Source organism: Cariama cristata, unplaced genomic scaffold (assembly GCF_000690535.1).
Source record: "Cariama cristata isolate BGI_N322 unplaced genomic scaffold, ASM69053v1 scaffold1171, whole genome shotgun sequence".
Lineage (NCBI taxonomy): Eukaryota > Metazoa > Chordata > Aves > Cariamiformes > Cariamidae > Cariama > Cariama cristata.
In genome coordinates this window covers 47,034-63,596 of record NW_009600814.1, presented here as the reverse complement: position 1 = coordinate 63,596, position 16,563 = coordinate 47,034, and the positions used below count along the sequence as shown (strand labels likewise).

Below are 16,563 nucleotides of genomic sequence, written 5' to 3'. Positions count from 1 at the left end.
TTGACAGTGAGTCTCATAGTACCAACAATTAATTATCAATAGTTATTGGAAGAACATGATGTAGTGGAAATAGAGATGACCATCTTGACTGCTATTGTAATGGACTTCAAAAAAGTAAAAAAGAAAAAAAAGCTGCCATTACTAGTAGATGTGACTTTTTTGGAAGAGAACAAAACGTTCCATAAATGAAACATGTGGTTTCACTTGCAGCACATTTTGTACATTGTCACCAATGAAGTTTAGGGTTTTTTATTACTTTTTCATTAAAATGTCTTACTGGTTTCACTCAGGAGGCAAGACTTTTCACATGGCTTTAATTGTTTCTGTCATAAAAGTCATAGCATCCATGTAATACAAATAGTTTTGCAGACCACAGCTTCATATTGCCTATTAATTCTCTTCCATTTTCTGTACCTACAACTCTTTGGGCCATCCCAGAGACACAAAAAGTTCCTCTCTTGCAATTAAGACCAAACAGGAACTTCTACTGACATTAGGGGGAAAAAAATCACTTTGTGTCCGTACTGGTTTATTAGATTTTTGTTTCAGATACCTTAGCTCACAAATGTAAGTTCACATGGCTGCATATCAAAGGAGAGAGTTTGTATTGACTTTTTTTCTAAAATTAGTGAAATTCTAGAATATGAAAACAATAAAAGGCCTTTTTCTGCATAGTTCCAGTCATATGCAAGAGGTGGTAGTATTTCAAACAGGAGTGAAGAGCTCTGGCAGTGTTGTTTCAGGGTGGCTTTGGACAGTTCATTTACCCCTTTTTCGCTTCATTTCTCCAGTATACAAAAACTGTTAGAGTTCAGGTCTCACATATCCTGTCCCAGCAACCTAGCCATTAGACCATACTTTTGTCATCAGTCTGGGCTTCCCCATCACTAATCCTAACTTGACAGAACAAGCATAATTATTATTGCAGTCAAAACAATTACTTGTTTTGCATAGATCATATCCAAAGTTGAAAAAGTAAGAAGGAAACTAGTATTATGTCATTAATTTAAGATCAGCTTCTGTTAAGATCTCTGTTTTCACACTTTTGCCATTTAACCTTCAGCCCAGCGGGGGAGGCGACATTGACCCCTGCCGCAGGCTCTAAAGCCTGCAAGAAGTAATTAAAATGCCAGAAAACAGCAATAGTGTACCAACTGCCTTTTTGCCCTTTTTCAGTTTAGTGTTTATTTGAAAGATTGCTAGGAAATGCCATTGCTGTCTTTAGTTGCTGCCCCAGAACAAAAACCTTTCTCCTTGTACACCTTCTGAGCAGTTAGGAGCACCCACCAAGTGGTGTAGTCCTTTGCTTTCACTTTTTCGTAGCACAATTCCTTGCTTATTCATCAAATGTTTAAATCTTGTGTTATGCAGTTCAAGGACGACAAAGACAAGCCCAGCCTTGGAAGGTTCCCAAGCAACAGCCCTGCCTGCTGTCCAGCTTTCTGAGCAGGTCCCACTGACGTCTCCTTCCCTGAAGCCCCTGCAGATGGATGAAGAAGACAGCCTGTCTCCTCACCTCCTGTTGCCAGATAGCATCAGCCAGCTGGAAGAGTTTGGCAGGCAGAAGAAATGGCACAAGAAGCAGCACAAACATCATCGCCAGAGGCAGTTCAATGACCTCTGGGTTCGGATAGAAGACAGGTGAGTCATAACTTTTATGGTCTCTAGCCTCTTCCTGCTGTCTCCTAACTAGTTGCTCTTTACAGATGTCAGCTTTTGTTGATTAGACCATAAGGAGGGTTGGAGAAAGGCTAAATGGGAGAGACAGGGAGCGAGGTGATGTTTTTGGAGCCTAATGAAGAACTGGGAGGAAGGCTTATAGACACTTTTGATGGAAAAGTAAAGAGAAAAAAAGCTAATGCTTAGAATATTTAAAATATAGAGAAACAGAGACTTGTCAGAGTAAAAACAGGAAAAAAATTACAATGGAAAATATTCTGTGTTTGCCTTCTTTCTTCCAATAATTATTTTCTGATCTTTACTGTCAGTTTTCAGCCCAAAGACTCGCCCATTTTCCAACCATGCAGAATATTCCTGGGAGTTTTTAAGATTCTGACATATCTGACTTTCAATCTTCTTAACTGTGTTCTGAGGCTGAAGTGTTTTAAGATCTCAGACTGCATTGAAAACAGCAAACTGAGGCAAAATGAAATACTTAACTAAGTCCTGTATATGAAGAGAGTGGAGGTAGGCACACTTCGTGGCCATTCCAGTCTCAGTCTGAGGTTAAAAACTCCCATTTAGTGTTTGAATAAGAGCCTTCATGTTTGACCAGGGCTTCTTGATGTATGCTTTTAGGATTCCTGAGCAATTTATTCTCCCACCTCTAAAACTGGGAAAGCTCTTGGTGCCTTTATCCAGACCAAGTCATGGGCAGATAAACAGCCACAGTGTTTATAGATCTCCTAACAAGTAAAAGGAATGAAATAATCTGTTGTGAACTGGCTGCTTGCCTATACCTGTGATGATTGTCTTTGAGCATTAGTTTTATTCCCATTTTCATAGCACCTAAATTCCTTGCAAGTAAAATGAGTCAGAGTCTCTCAGAGGCTTCTCCCTTTGCCAAGGAAAAAACTCCACATATTTGTGTTTTGGGATTTTTTTTTTTTATTTTTATTCATTCTTTTTAATCGAGCAGTTGCCTCATTTTTTGGTAGTTCATTGTATTCTCAGGGTGAGTGATGTAAGGGTTGTTACTAAGGTGGTGCATATTAATCTTAACGTAGCAAGGCTATTTCTGAGGTTAATACCAGCCTCGGTAAGAAGGATTCATGTGTTTTATTCTCAAAGTGTGTTCAGTGGTGGAATCCTCTCCACAGGGGATGATTAAGCATGAACTAAGAGGCATTTGATCAGCATAGTTGAATGCCCCAAGGACAAGGGACTTTTCTATCTTTCTTCTGCCTGGGGGCCACCAAGCCATGGTGTCCCGTGATGTCCCAGCATTTCACAAAAGTGTCTAGTCCAGCTCACCATATGTGTCATACAAGTGAGGTGCTAAAATTGATCTGGTGGGAGCCTGGCAGTTAGGCACAATCCTCCTGCCCCCATGCTATCTATCCAGAAAGGATATTGGCTATTGGGCCTGATATGCCTGTGGAAATGTGCAGCTGGGGGCTTAAAACAGTGATGCTTGCATAGCTTTGGTGGACTTTTGTGCCCTTTGCTGGTTTTTTTCAGTGAGAAATATTCCTAGGAAAAGTATTTAAATGGGTACTTCCCCAGGTTAGAGTTAAATTATTCGCTGTGTGCTCCTGTGAGATTTCATCTGAATCAAAACCTTTTATCCCTCTCCTTCCATTTCATATGGATGGAGACTGGGATAAGGAAACATAAGTTTCCGCTCTCACCACGCTGTTGATGAACCAGACGCTGTGTGTTGCCTGCCTTAGTGAAAGATCCTGGGGAGATATTAGTGGGAGATCACAGCCCTAGAAATGAAGAAAGGCTGGGAGAAGGGAAGTCTGCCTTAGTGCTTTCAGATGGTTTCAGTGCTTCTACAGTTCTGGAGTAACTTCTAGTGTTTTCCTGGAAACAAAACAAAACAAAAAATACAAACTGTTCAGCTAAATCAGAGACTCGCGACTAGCTCTGGTTTCCCCATAAATTGGATGGGGTCTCAACTTTCATAAACCAGCTGCTGCATATTGTGCTTTTGGCAGTTGGGTTTCATCAGCATTAATTGCAAGCTGGACCTTGCACAAGGCAATAAACAGGGAGTTCTCTCTAACTGGTTCCTTTCTGATTGGCAAGAAAAGGGCAGAAATGTGTGCCTGTCACCAGACTTTGTAGCGTGATCGTTCTTGGGAGGAGACAGCTGGGATGGCTAATAATATGGGCAATGGAGTGTTACCTGTGCAGGAGAGAAGCATGTGAACTTCTATTGTGTTGCCTCAATAATGTTCACCAGCACTCAACAGTGAGACTGTTAGCACTCACTTTTGGAGAATAATCGGTGTACTAGAAGTTCACGCTCTGGCCTGTCCCATAGATCCATTGTGCATTTGCATATGCTTAAATTGGAGCCCCTCATGTTCTATATGGACTGAGGTCTCTGCATGTAGTATTATGTTGAGCTATGACCCTGTATTTCCAAGTAGTTCTTCCAGTTTGAGTTTCCTAACTCACCTGTTGACACCTGAAACTTGACTTGTTCACCTGAGACAAAGTAGAGGGATTTAGGTCATTGTTATGGCTTTTGGGTGAAAGCTGCATAAAACTTATTGTTTCCATGCAAGGTCTCCAGAATTCAGCTGTTTGAACTGCCTTTCAACCTGAAAAGTCAAAGAGAACTATACAGGTGGAGGACAAATCCGGGTGAATTTAAACCAGATTATTGATTCTTGTATGAACCTCATTGAACTGTGAAATGACTGTGGTTCATACAGCTCTTTTCCAAGGCTTTATTGACCATGGATTAGAAGACTTTATGAGCCATGAATTGCAGGGCTTTTATGGACTACGCATTTCTAGGCTATCTCATACACTTCCATGGAAATCTCAGGGTGTTTTTTTAAGCTACCAACACAGAAACAAAGGAAATGAACACAGGAGAACAATCTTAAAGGAACATCAAAGGTCTGACTCCAACCTATAAAAGCCAGGAAATCCATAATTAATGGTTCCACTAAGACTTCAGCTCACACAGTCGTTCGGGTCTGATCTGAGGTTATAGCTACAATCTGAAATGGCCTCGTGAAAAATGAGTCATCATTTAATGTCACACATCATTATTAGTATTTACTTTCAGTTATACCTTGGAGATTGTCCTTTCCTTTTTGTTCTGTCTTAACAGCTGAGGCATTTGAGTTGGCACCCCTGAGTGGACTGTGTTTAGATTTGTGTGTTGGAGGGTTAGTACCACTGTGGAGGATGAGAAGGCTTCTGCTCTTCCTGTCTTCTCCCTGTCTTTGACAGAGCTAAGATTTGCGGATCTCCTGGGTAATCAGCTACACTGAAGGCTATTAAAAAATAAAAAATGCTGATGAAATGTGTGGTTTCCTCTCCCTTCTGCCTCCTTCCCCCAAAATCTAAACAAAATGAAAAAGTCCTGCCTGGCTGCAGTTTGTGTTTGAAATTGTTTGTCAAGAATCAAAATTAAATGGAGATTTCAAGTAGCAGGATTTTTTTTTTAACTACTTGATTTTGCAGAAATGTGCAAATCTGAAGTCTGTCTTTGGGAGGAATTTGAACTTAGACAAAACTTAAACCCTAGCTAGCTCCCATAGCCAAAAACCAGCTGGGGCAGGAGGGAGGGGAGGCAAAACCCTTGGGCTTGAAGGCTGCAGTTTGGCATACAGAGCGTGTTATTGTTCCTGTTGACACTGTGTTAACTAAACTTCCCTTGTAATATAAATAATTAATTACAGATCATTCACTGGCTTTTCATGATGAGCTGCTCAGTTAATTGAAAGAGTAGAGAAATGTCTGTGACGTTTCAGAGTAGTCAATGAAGGCCAGATCAGGATCACACCTTTGTTCTAGCAGGCAGACGGTTTAGGGCTACAAACAAAACCAGCCCAAGAGAACAGAGAACCTCTCCCAGCTCGGAGGGACTGTTATAGCTCCTGGGGCCCTAAGGCAGGGCGGAGGGGAGAGCTCCTGGGAAAAAGGGATCGAGGGGAGTTAGTAACTGGAAGGGTGTTTCAGGAGGTGTGAGGTTTGGAAGGTGCAATGGCAGCTGGGGGATGTGAAAGAGAGAAATACAGTGGTGGGAAGAAAGAATTAGAGAGGATGTCGTGGGCAAATTCAGAGGTTCATTCCCACTGCCAAGGAAGAGATCTAGGTGAAGGTGGTGTTTGCAAAGACACTGAGGACACACAGATGCTTCACTTGCACAGGAAAGAAATTAAAAGAAAAGAATTGTTATCAGAAGAGAAAAAAGAAATTCTTGTCCCAGATGTAAGCTCAGCCCTCCAAAACCTGCCATTAGTGGGAAATGAAATGAATTCCTCCTGTAATTGGAAATGGCATTTCTCTGATAGCCCAGTGCTGATTATTCAACCCCAGATGAATGCAATAACATCACAAATATCAATTTCTTTTGGAAGCAACTGTTATTTTAGGCCAAAAAAAAATTATACCAGTGATGGATGAAGGGAGACAATGTGTAATAAACTGCACAAAGTGTGCCTGTATAGAGTGAACCTTATCAGTTTGGATGGAATTTAAGCACTTAGCCTGTTATCCTTTCTTTCAAGACAATGCAGTGATGGAAAACAGAACTCTGTCAACTCAGACAAACTTTTAATTTCACTTAACTGCATCTGAAAGGTAAATTTCAGTAAATGAATCCAAATTGCTTCCTTTTCACAACACACGGTGCTGAAATACAGTACTTAACTTCATTAAAGAAAAGACTGCTTTTCTTTAGAGGAGACCTAGACACTTTTGAAGTCTAACAGGTAAATTGTGGTCAGATGATTTCCCTCCATATGGTAGCTTTGAGCTTGAAATTTCCATCACTGGGGCCTTGTTTGTTTAAATTATGCTATCCGCCTCCCTGGTAAGGATACTGCTCGGAGAGTGCATGCCTACTGACGCTTATGGGGAGGGGGGGGATCGTTCCCTCCTCCTGTCCATCTCCGTGCAGCCGAGTAAGCAGTTGCCACCATTGCATTTATTTGCCCTATGCTCAACCAAGGATGAGGATGCAGCTTCAGGACCTTTCTAACTTGTTGGAGTGAACCTGTCTCTCAGAGGGACCGCTCCATCAGCCAGGAACAGCAGGAGCGTAGGTGTGTTGGAGTCCCACCTTCCCTCCCTTGCCACACCTCATTGCTGTTCTGGGTTTAACTGTGTTGTGTGGCCCCTTGGCTTTCCTCCAGCACTTCTACCTACCTTTTCCTTCACTATTCTCCTGGCAGGATTTCCTTCTTGGGAGACTTTCGTGATCACAGTCCCTGTCAGTGACTGCCCCCAGTCTCCATGGTATGGCATACAAATATCTACTCATCAGAAAAATCTCATGGTTTGACAGCTTGGGTACAAGACCCTTCTATCACACTGAGGGGTCTCAAAGCACCTTCTGGGCAAATGCTCCCTCCCAGTTCCTTGGTGGAAACTGAGTCTTTATATTTTGAACTGGACTAAAATCTACTTTTAGTTTGCCCAGTTTTTTATGAACTCTGGTGGATATACAGTGGCCAGAAGAAGACATTTTGGGCAGTGAAGCAGTACGTCGGTTGGGCCTTCTCTCTCCCCATGTTGCATGCCTCTCTTGAACACTCAATCTTGCTTATATGAAGGCATCCTCAGCTCCCCTGAGCAGAGAGCAAAGCATGGGGAATACTGCATTTTCCTCTTCTTAGTTTCTTACTGTTTCTATTCGATCCCCATTTAAGATGAGCAGATGGCTTGGTGCCTGCTTTAAACAAGCACTGACCTTGGCAGTTCTTTCATCATGCCCTTCGCACAGCCCCAAGTACGCAAGCCCTCCAGTGGAAGTAAAATAACAGCTCAGTATAACTCAGTGCAGTATAAATAAGAGGTAAATCTCCTGACTGTAACATATGATACGGTGATGACATATCCTCCCTCCCTAGATGGTTTTTATTAAGGCTTCTTGGATTATCAGGTTGATCAGAGTGCACAGAACGTATTAATTAAAGCTGTGAAACCTGGGCTCAGCACATAGCTCTCTCGTGCATCACAGTAATGGATGGGAAGTCCTGACGTTCGTGTCCAAAATTCTAGCATCTCCATGCTAATAGACCCTCCCTGTCAGCTGGCCATGAGTGATAACTTCTTTCCCCTTGTAAAGTCAAGGAGTTAATTTGTTATCCTCCAGATGGGGCTGAAAAGATGTGCAGCTACACTTTCACCTGCTAGACACACAAAAAGATCTGTATGTTTTACTTTGTCCTGATGTTCTCTACAACATGCTGACACTGTGTGATGAAACAAACATAGATAAACTTTACAAAAAAAATAAGCAAAAGCCTTGCATATTTACTTTCATTATTGCTTAAGTGTCTCACCAACAATATGAACAATTAATATGAAGAGGTATGCAAACCCTGTTTTAATGAAAGCTATAAATACCTGACAATAAAATCATTAGAGATAAAGAACACAGAAATCTCTTGGAAATAGAGACATAATTTGTATATAGATTTTAGTTTTGTTTCATGAAACTAAATTCTTTATTGGTAATGCATTAGGTATTTTATTTTCCTGAAATTTAAATCCATCATGAATATTAAATCCATATTTTTGAAGGCGAGCAAGTAACAAAATTGGAGCACACAAAAGCTAGGATTTTTGAACAGTGAGGTATTTTTCAGCACTGGATATCTAAGAGCACTTTCTTCTCCTTCCTCCTCAATGCTGATTAAGGTTGAAAATAAAATGCAAGAAGTTTTCTGGAACCTATAAAGAGCTTTCTCTTCATTTCTTCTTTTCTACATTTCATTTGGGCTGTGTTGAGTAAAGATAGTCTATATTATGTATTTATATCTGCCCCAGTTTGGTGTATTTCAGACTTGGGCTGAACATAGCCCTACCATTGCTAGCTTTGTTAAGCCAACGAAGATCTGTCTGATGCTGCACAAACAAAATGTTTGCTTAGGATTCAATTTCAAGAAGGAGCAGCTGTTGAGCTATGTTATGCTGTCCTCCGTAATGCACATGCCAACTTGTTCCGCTGTTTCTCAGCCAGCGCAGTCTCATTTCCTCACCCAGTGCCAGGACTCGTCCTGATTTTGGACAACCTATGAACTTTTCAGTTCCATAGTTCTCCATTTTCTGCTTAAATTTTCTCTTTCTCCAATATTCTTTCTACCTGCCCTTTTTAACTCTGGCTGCCTGTGGTTGGCATGGGCCCTGGAGCAAGGAGTAGGAAGGAACCCCTCCAGCATCTCCATCTTCATCCCCAGACCTCTGCATTCACCTCCACCTCTCTGAGCTCACCTTGCAGGAGGCTGTGATCCTACAAACACTGCACTTCACTTTGCAGTCAGTCCATGCCAATGAAAGTGTGAGCTTTTGAAGCCTACAGCCTTCAGCAGAACCTCTTTGAGATGGGGGCATGTCTCACCTGTAGCTAGCATGTCTTTATCATCTGGCATTACTGCAGAGTGCAGTAGGTAGGAAGCATAGCTAGGCATCCTTCTTTGTTTTTTAATTAGGAGGTAGATCTCCTCCATGTTATTTCATCTTCTTTGCTTTCTGTATGTTTTCTGTATGTTTTCATACAGATGTCTGTGTGGCCAAGAACACTGCAGACTGGACAAGACAGTCAGCATTGGCTCCATTTATTCTTTGCTAAATTCATGGACATCGTAAAGCAGTCCAGGGTCTTTTTGCTTTTCCTTCTGTTGACAACTTGGCAGCCTCTTGGGCAGTCTCTGTGATGGTGGCCAGTGCCAGGAGGGTTGGGGGCCTGTTGGGGGTGAACTGTCGTCTAGACACCTACAATAGTAAGTCGTTAGCAAAACCTTTATGCTTATGCATTGGATCAATTTTTTTTATTTCTCAGGCATCAGAAATGCACTTACAGTTGACATTAAGTTGGAGAAAAGGTGCCTGTGGGTATAAATGTAGAAGCAAGTTTATTTTACCTATAGCTTGTTTTAATGTTAATGTTAAGCTACCATGGTTGAATAGGTTAGATTCTATTTAAGTCTTGAGATTCCCGTCCACAGCTACTCAGTCATAAAAATAAGGTTTCGGGACTGGACCTATAGTACAAAGTGTCTCCTGTGGAGCGAGGCAAAAATGGAGGGCGCTTATTCCACCGAAAGAGTTAACACTAGCGAGTTTGACTGTCTTCTGTGTTAATGCAAGGCTTTTTCTCCAGCTATTTTTAGTCTGTCCCAGCAGTGTATCCCACTGTGGTCTGGTATGCACGAGCTTTGCTGTGAGGTTTGCAAACACTTGTATTTCTGTGTTGTGAGAACAGAGCGTTTGTGTCTTATTGGAGCGTGTGTTCCTTCGGCGACTGAAGGGAAGGGCAGACCGCGCCTGTGATCCATGCACATGTTTATTGTTGCCTGTGAATAACCATGTACAGCAAATGGGCCCTGGAAGAAAGCTTGTTAGCAGATGTCGTCATGGCCCTTCCAATTTATAAATATGAGCCTTGACATTTATATTTTCCATATCTAGGGCTTTCACTAGCCAGATGTTCTGAAGATTGGCTCCTTAGAGCCTTTAACTATGACTCCTTGTGGCATATTGTCTATCACACACACACACAAAAAAAATGTACTTCTGGCTCCTATCAAACAGATAAAAAGGGAAAATGCACTGAGTACCCTCAGGTAAAAGGAATTCCTCTAAATCTGAAATGCACTTTAACAGAGCTCTACAAAACTCTTTATGTTCACTCAGCTGAAAAATAAGTTGTCTGGTTTAACAGACAGAGAAAATTCAATACACAGTAGCGCTTTTACCCTGCTCTTTGGGGTGGGTGAAGAGCGTGGTTTGTGTTAATCTTGCAAGGCTGACTGCAGTTGCAGACACTGTAAGAAGTGCTGAGTGGGCTCATGCCCAGGGTGAGTTGGATTCCTTAAACACAGAAGTGGGTCATAAAGCACCTGTGCTCCCTAAATTTTAATTCTTGATACAGAGATTTTTCCTTTAGCAAGTGTTGTGTTTTCCCTATCGAGCAGGGTGGCGGCCAGCTCCCCACTCAGACTCCTAACTTACAGCACTACTCGGCTGACAAAATGCGGCTGTTTCTATCTTCAGAGCAAACTAAATTGCTCCCTAGGTTGGTGCAACCAGTACTGACGCTGCAGGGAGGTTGGACCCCTCTGCACATGGGGTTTGGAGCTGTTGGGGTCAGGAGCTAGACGTCTCCCCACGGCTCAGGCTATGGAAGCAGCAGGGACCCATCTGTGCCACGGCTGCTCCTTGCACTGCACCCATCAGGGGGGAAAATTAATAGAGTCATCCGGGTTTGGGTTGAAGATGAGCGCTCTGAAAGGACACTGCTTACTGTGTTAATGACTGTCTGCCTCTCTGCCCCAGGGATACGCAGATGTGTTGAAGAGATCACTTACTATATAAAAGCCAGAACAAACCACCTTCTCAAACGCTGCAACCCTAAGTTGGACTTACTATGTATTTGAGTGATCTTTGTATCTAGCACTATCTAAGCCCTGAAAGATTGCAAATCTGCTGTTCCTCAAGGTGAAGCCCCAGACTTAGCAGAGCTACATAAAATCCATAAAACGTAAAAAACTTCATCTTCCAGTGAGTTACCATAAAGAAAAAGAAATGTCTTTAAAATTCAGTGGAAATGCAAACACAGAACACGGTCAGTGCTAGCCCAAAGGAAAAGGATAAGGGATATGGGATTTATTTCTGGTTCTGCTATTCCCCTTCTGACTAGTGAGTTTCATGCCCTGTGAAATTAAGTGAAGAAAAGTATGACAGGGAGGAAGACGACTTTACTGTTGTGGAGGGCAGTTGGTTTATAAGAGGGGTCTAACCACAGTAATACTGTGGTAGCAGGTTTATCTAAGAAGACAGATTCATTGTAGAGTGAAACGGGAGGAAATTTGATTCCCTGACACTCCCAGCAGTGTGGGCTGCACCGAAAACCCAGGAGGACCCCAAAGGGCAGCTGTGGTCTAAGTCCAGTTACTCACTAGGATGAAGGAGAAGTAAGATTTATTCAAATTCATATGGTTTTAATGCTATAAAAGCTGAGTTCCTGCAATTATGAAAATGCCAGGCCAAATTCTGATTTCACTCAGATCTCCTCTTTACAATTCCTGAATAACTTAACTGAACAAAGTAAGCATTATACCTGAGGCCTGAGCCCACGACGCTGGAAGGCGAGGGAGCCAAGCCTATTGCCTGTGAGCTGCTGGGAGTCAGGGATGCCTCACGGAGCAGTGCCGTGGAGAGACGTGGTGCGGACCACACTCACAAAAGCTCAGTTCTGCAAAGACACTCCAGGGGACGGGTTATGACACCCAGCAGGGAAAGCTTTTGCAGCCTTTCCAGCCACGCAGGCCAGCAAGCAGCTTTTTATGAGCCACTGATGGCATCTCCAGGCTTTGAGAGGGTTTGGAAGTGCTTGGGGAGAAGGAGTTTATGCTGTGGCTGGTATCACCATAGTTGCTTTGCAAGCGGCAGGAGGAACCCAAACCTTGTGGGCAGTGCAGCAATTTAATGTCCTTGGCATTTCTGCATGGTAGATATGCCCTATGAATCTTTTTTTATTTTGAGAGTGAGTCTGTTGGAAAGAAAAAGAAGCCAGTGCTTTTGTTCAGTGGAACAAGCTTGAATTCAATACTGCTCCAAATAACAGGTTCAAAGATTTGACCCAACCTTAATTATTCTCACTAAGAGAGAATCTGGAAAAATACAAGCAGTGAACAGGAAAGTGAGCCCAGTGAATTAGAGAGAAAAATGTGATACAGACTAAGCGGAGAGAAAAACTGTTTCACGGAGATGGAAAAAGGACAAGAAGAAGAAAAAAATTAAAATCAAATGGAAAAAAGCAGTATATTGGACATCCATTTAAGCCAGTTTATATTTTGGTTGTTCGTTCAGTTCCTTAATACATTGCACAGGCATCTTCTTAGCTGAAATAATTGTGTGTCTCAGAGAACAGTCTTGAAGAAAATACTTAATTTGACAGGATGTTTTAGGTATTTCCCCACTACTGCCTATTCTAAATCATTTTAAAATCTGGAGGGGAAAGTCGATATCTTTTACAGTGATTAACAAGAAAGTGACAGGGTCAAATATATACATCTCTATGAATGTATGTGTTCCCCAAGCACATCTAAACATGCATGGTTAATTCTGTGCATCTGCAAAAAATATTTGAGCCACAGGGCCCACACAATGCCAAACAAACACTTGAGTGCACATAGGACAGGGCAGACAAGTCACTCTGGTTCTAATTAATTGAAAGGTTGAGCCCAAGACATAAAATAGAGATTATGATTTTGACCACTCCAAAAATGCAAATTGTTTTGCGTGTGGGGCTTATTGGTGAGAGCAGGCAGTTTGCAAAATACAGACAAAAGACAGGTATTTTGCTCATGCTTGGGATTTGGTTCAAAACCACCTGAGTGCAGCACCATCAAATTAACTCTTTACATGTTGTGTATCAGCAGGTTGCCCAAAAATCTGCACGGAATGCATCACTGGCCAGATTTTTACTATACTAAGCCCATCTGTGTAGGCACCCTTGATGTTCTTGCTTATTTTGGCTGTAAAAACTGCAATTGTTATCTGTCAGAGGACCAGTGAAACAAGTACTTGGTTATTTGAGCCCTGATGATGAGTGCCTTAATTGTGCATACAAATCAGGTACACAGCCAGATGTGCGCAGTGGGTGGGGGTGAGTTTGTGGATGTTTTTAAGCCCACATCACTATTTAGACTGTCATGAACACATCCTGGCTCAGATGTCAGTGCAGAACTGGTGAAACAAAGGGCTGTGAGCTATCCCCTCTTAGCAAGGGCCAGGCCCTGGGTAAAACTGGGATGCATTATCCCAGCTCTGTGATTGCCTCATCTCAGTGCAGAATCACGAGGGGATATTCTTAGGATATTAGAGATTCATCAAAGCATTTCTTAGGAGGGCAAAGGAAAGAGCTGATGCTGTCATCTCCTGCCTCGGGACCACCCAGACACTCTACAACAAATCATGGGTCTTCAGCTACAGTATCTTGCATTATTGTTCACAGGGATTTTAAAGAATTTAATTTCTTTTTTTCCCCCCCTTTTTTTCTTTTTTTTTTCTTTTTTTAAAGGATGACATGTAGTTTCCTGATGGGCTGGTTTTAATAAGGTCAAAATCTTTGTTGTTGCCAAATCAGAGAGGAATATAACATCTTTAAGTCATTAGATGGGAATGGGGTAATTACTCAGAGGGTGTGCTTCAAAGGTTATTGGTTTTTACAATGTTCTGTGTTTTTACACCATTCTGCAGTTGTCTAGAAAGGAGAGGTGGGCCTGATTCAGCCACTGCCACATGTGTGGGTGCAGGATTTGTATTTGCAGGGTTTCCCTGAAGGACGTCAGGGCAGGAGGTTGAAAAGGGCCATACACAGTCTCCTCTGGGGATGGGGGAAAGCTAAACCTGACCCTGAGGTGCAGGAAACTTTCCCACACACTGGAAATTCACTTTGGAAAGTGGCCCTCGGGCTGTGCTGGAGTTGTTTCTCACCTGCTCCTTCCCTACCTGCTAGATGCATCCCAATGTCCACCTTTGCATCACTGTGTCCCAATGTCCAGGGGACCCTCAGGCTGCATTGCTGTGACAGCAAACTCCTCTCCTCCTCTTTCCCCTGTCTCTGATGCAGCAGTCCCCATTGCTCCCGTCCCATCCCGTTCCAGCCCCATCCCCTCCTCATCCCCTCCTCTGGCCCCACAGCAAATGATATGCTTTGCCTTAACAACGTGACCCACTTGTGGCTTTAGGATGGCCCTATAGTGCTCAGCCTCGCTGCAGCTCAGTGTCACTCCAGGGCTGAATTTGTCATTGCAGAGGTATTTTGCAGGTGGCCTGGGCAATTGGGACCTGCAAATCACAGTGAGAGCCTGCAAAACACTTCACGTTGGGTTAATGCTGGTGGTGTCACAGTAACGCTTCAAGGTCTTGACTGAGATCGGAGTCAGGGGATTAATAGAAGTAAAGTGATTTAACAAGGTTTTGATGGTTCCTCGGTGGGTGACACAAGGGTAAAAACCAAATCTCCTGGCTTCCAGCCCGTGACCCATCCAGAGAAGGGGCCAAGAATGCACCAGAGGCACTTGAGCTGCATTTCAACATTGAACCTCCTCCTGCTTACACCATCATGGCCTCCCTGGAGCCCCTGATCCAAGGGACCCACCTTCTCCTTCTTCATGTCAGACCTCAGAGCCAAGACCCCAAAGAGGGGACCGCAGGCTGCAACCCTGCCGTGCCCATTGTTGGGGAGACGCTGCGGAACTGCGGAGGGGAGCTGTGTCCACCCCAGCTGCTGCTTTTTGCGCTGCAGAATCAGTAGTCGTCCTCTTCCCCACCCTGTGGCCCCATCCATCCTTACCAGTTGAAACTCTCACTGGGGCAAGAGCTTGACTGGGGTTCAGGAGACATGAATTCCAGAGATAGAGATCTTCAGAAGCATCTCATCTTGCCTACCTTAGAGACATGCCTTTGGGAGAAAGGATTGTCCGCTGGAGACATGTTGTTCCCCACGAACTATAGCGGGAACACAGCTGAATAGCTCTGACTACCAGCCTGCCATCTGACAAAGCTACAATTAATCCCACCCTTTAAATCCTATTAAAGGCCAGGGCACCTGAAGGACTGCCCGTGATTCTCCTTGATGGCACCTTCTGCAGATGCTGCTGACAGCCTCAGTCCTGCACATTGAGGAGGTGAAGGTGCCTTGCATTACTTCCCTTTGCCACCCAAGCATCCCATCCTTGTGTGCAGTGTCCTGCTCCCCACCACCACCCTTCCTGCACTTCAGCACGCGATGACAGTGTGGCTCGGGGTCCTGGCGTGCTTGTTCACAACTTTCTGTCCTTTCAGAGCCAATACCTGGTGAAACTTGTGTTTCCCTTTCCCTCTTTTCCCTTGATATTCTCTTTCTTGTAGAGATAAGCAATGGCAGGCATGGGCCTGACAAAGAGCAGGGCTGAGGCAACAGACCTCTATCAGCGGACATGCGCTGCCCTTTACCTCCGCACAGGGGTCGGAGGCTCACAGGTGCCTACTTCAAGGAGGGGAATTGCTCGCTGTCAGTCTCTAGAGGAGCCAGAGCATTGAAATAAGGCTGGATCGGAGCTTGACATTCCTCTCAGGTGGAAAGATGGTTCCCATTTGAGTCTCATCAGAAGGGAAGCTCAGATAGACAGTGACAGGTTGTTGAAGTGCTCCCGATGTTGTTGCCTTACCCCTCTATGATACCGTGACTGCAGCTGCCTCCCCGCGACTCTGCGGCTGTGCTGCTCGCAGAGAGGGTGGATGCTTGCAGTGTGGAAAATGACCAAAGATCTGGGCTCCCAATAACCCTGGGGTAAAGGGGAAATAGTAGAGATAAGGCTCTTCTTTGGCTCATCCCCTGTCTTCTCTGTTGGCCACAAACCAACGCGTGATACTGCTTACTCATTCAGACATGCAAAGGCAGTTTACAACACTACTGCAAATAAGTAGTGGCCTTCTCTGGACCAAAACTGGATTCCTTAATCAGATCCAGGTTGGATTATTTTATTTTTTTTAATGAACTGAACCTTGCGAAAGCATGAGCCTCTTGGCCTTGATCCCACAAAGGACTTTAGGACGTGCTGAGTTGTAGGTATGTGAATACTAGCCTTGCTGGAAGCACTTGTGTGCTTGCAGTGCTTAGCATCCTGCTAGTCTGGGACCAGGAGACTCAGCATCCTGCAGGATTTATCCCTCAGACTGCAAGAACAGTGTCCATAAGGAAGGCAATGATGAAGAGATAGGTGAAGCTTGGGGGAAACATAGCCTATGCTGATATAAAGAGTCCCTTCCAGAAATACATCAAATAATAATATGAAAATTTCAGGAGATGGGGACTTTAGATTCCCTTAAGAGGTTACTCTAATGGTTTTCACAGTTAAATGCTTGTAACTTGTT

The 16,563-nt window shown here is 43.5% G+C and overlaps 1 protein-coding gene across 1 annotated transcript in view; it reads left to right on the top strand.

Annotated features, from left to right (window-relative positions):
- Window positions 1–16,563, top strand: part of LOC104169267 (metalloprotease TIKI2-like) — a gene marked incomplete at its 5' end in the record, with an annotated part of 132,130 nt that overhangs the window by 108,930 nt on the left and 6,637 nt on the right. Inside the window, one exon of the mRNA XM_009710152.1 lies at window positions 1,372–1,641. Coding sequence (XP_009708454.1) covers window positions 1,372–1,641 — 270 coding nt within the window. The remainder of the gene's footprint in view (window positions 1–1,371; window positions 1,642–16,563) is intronic.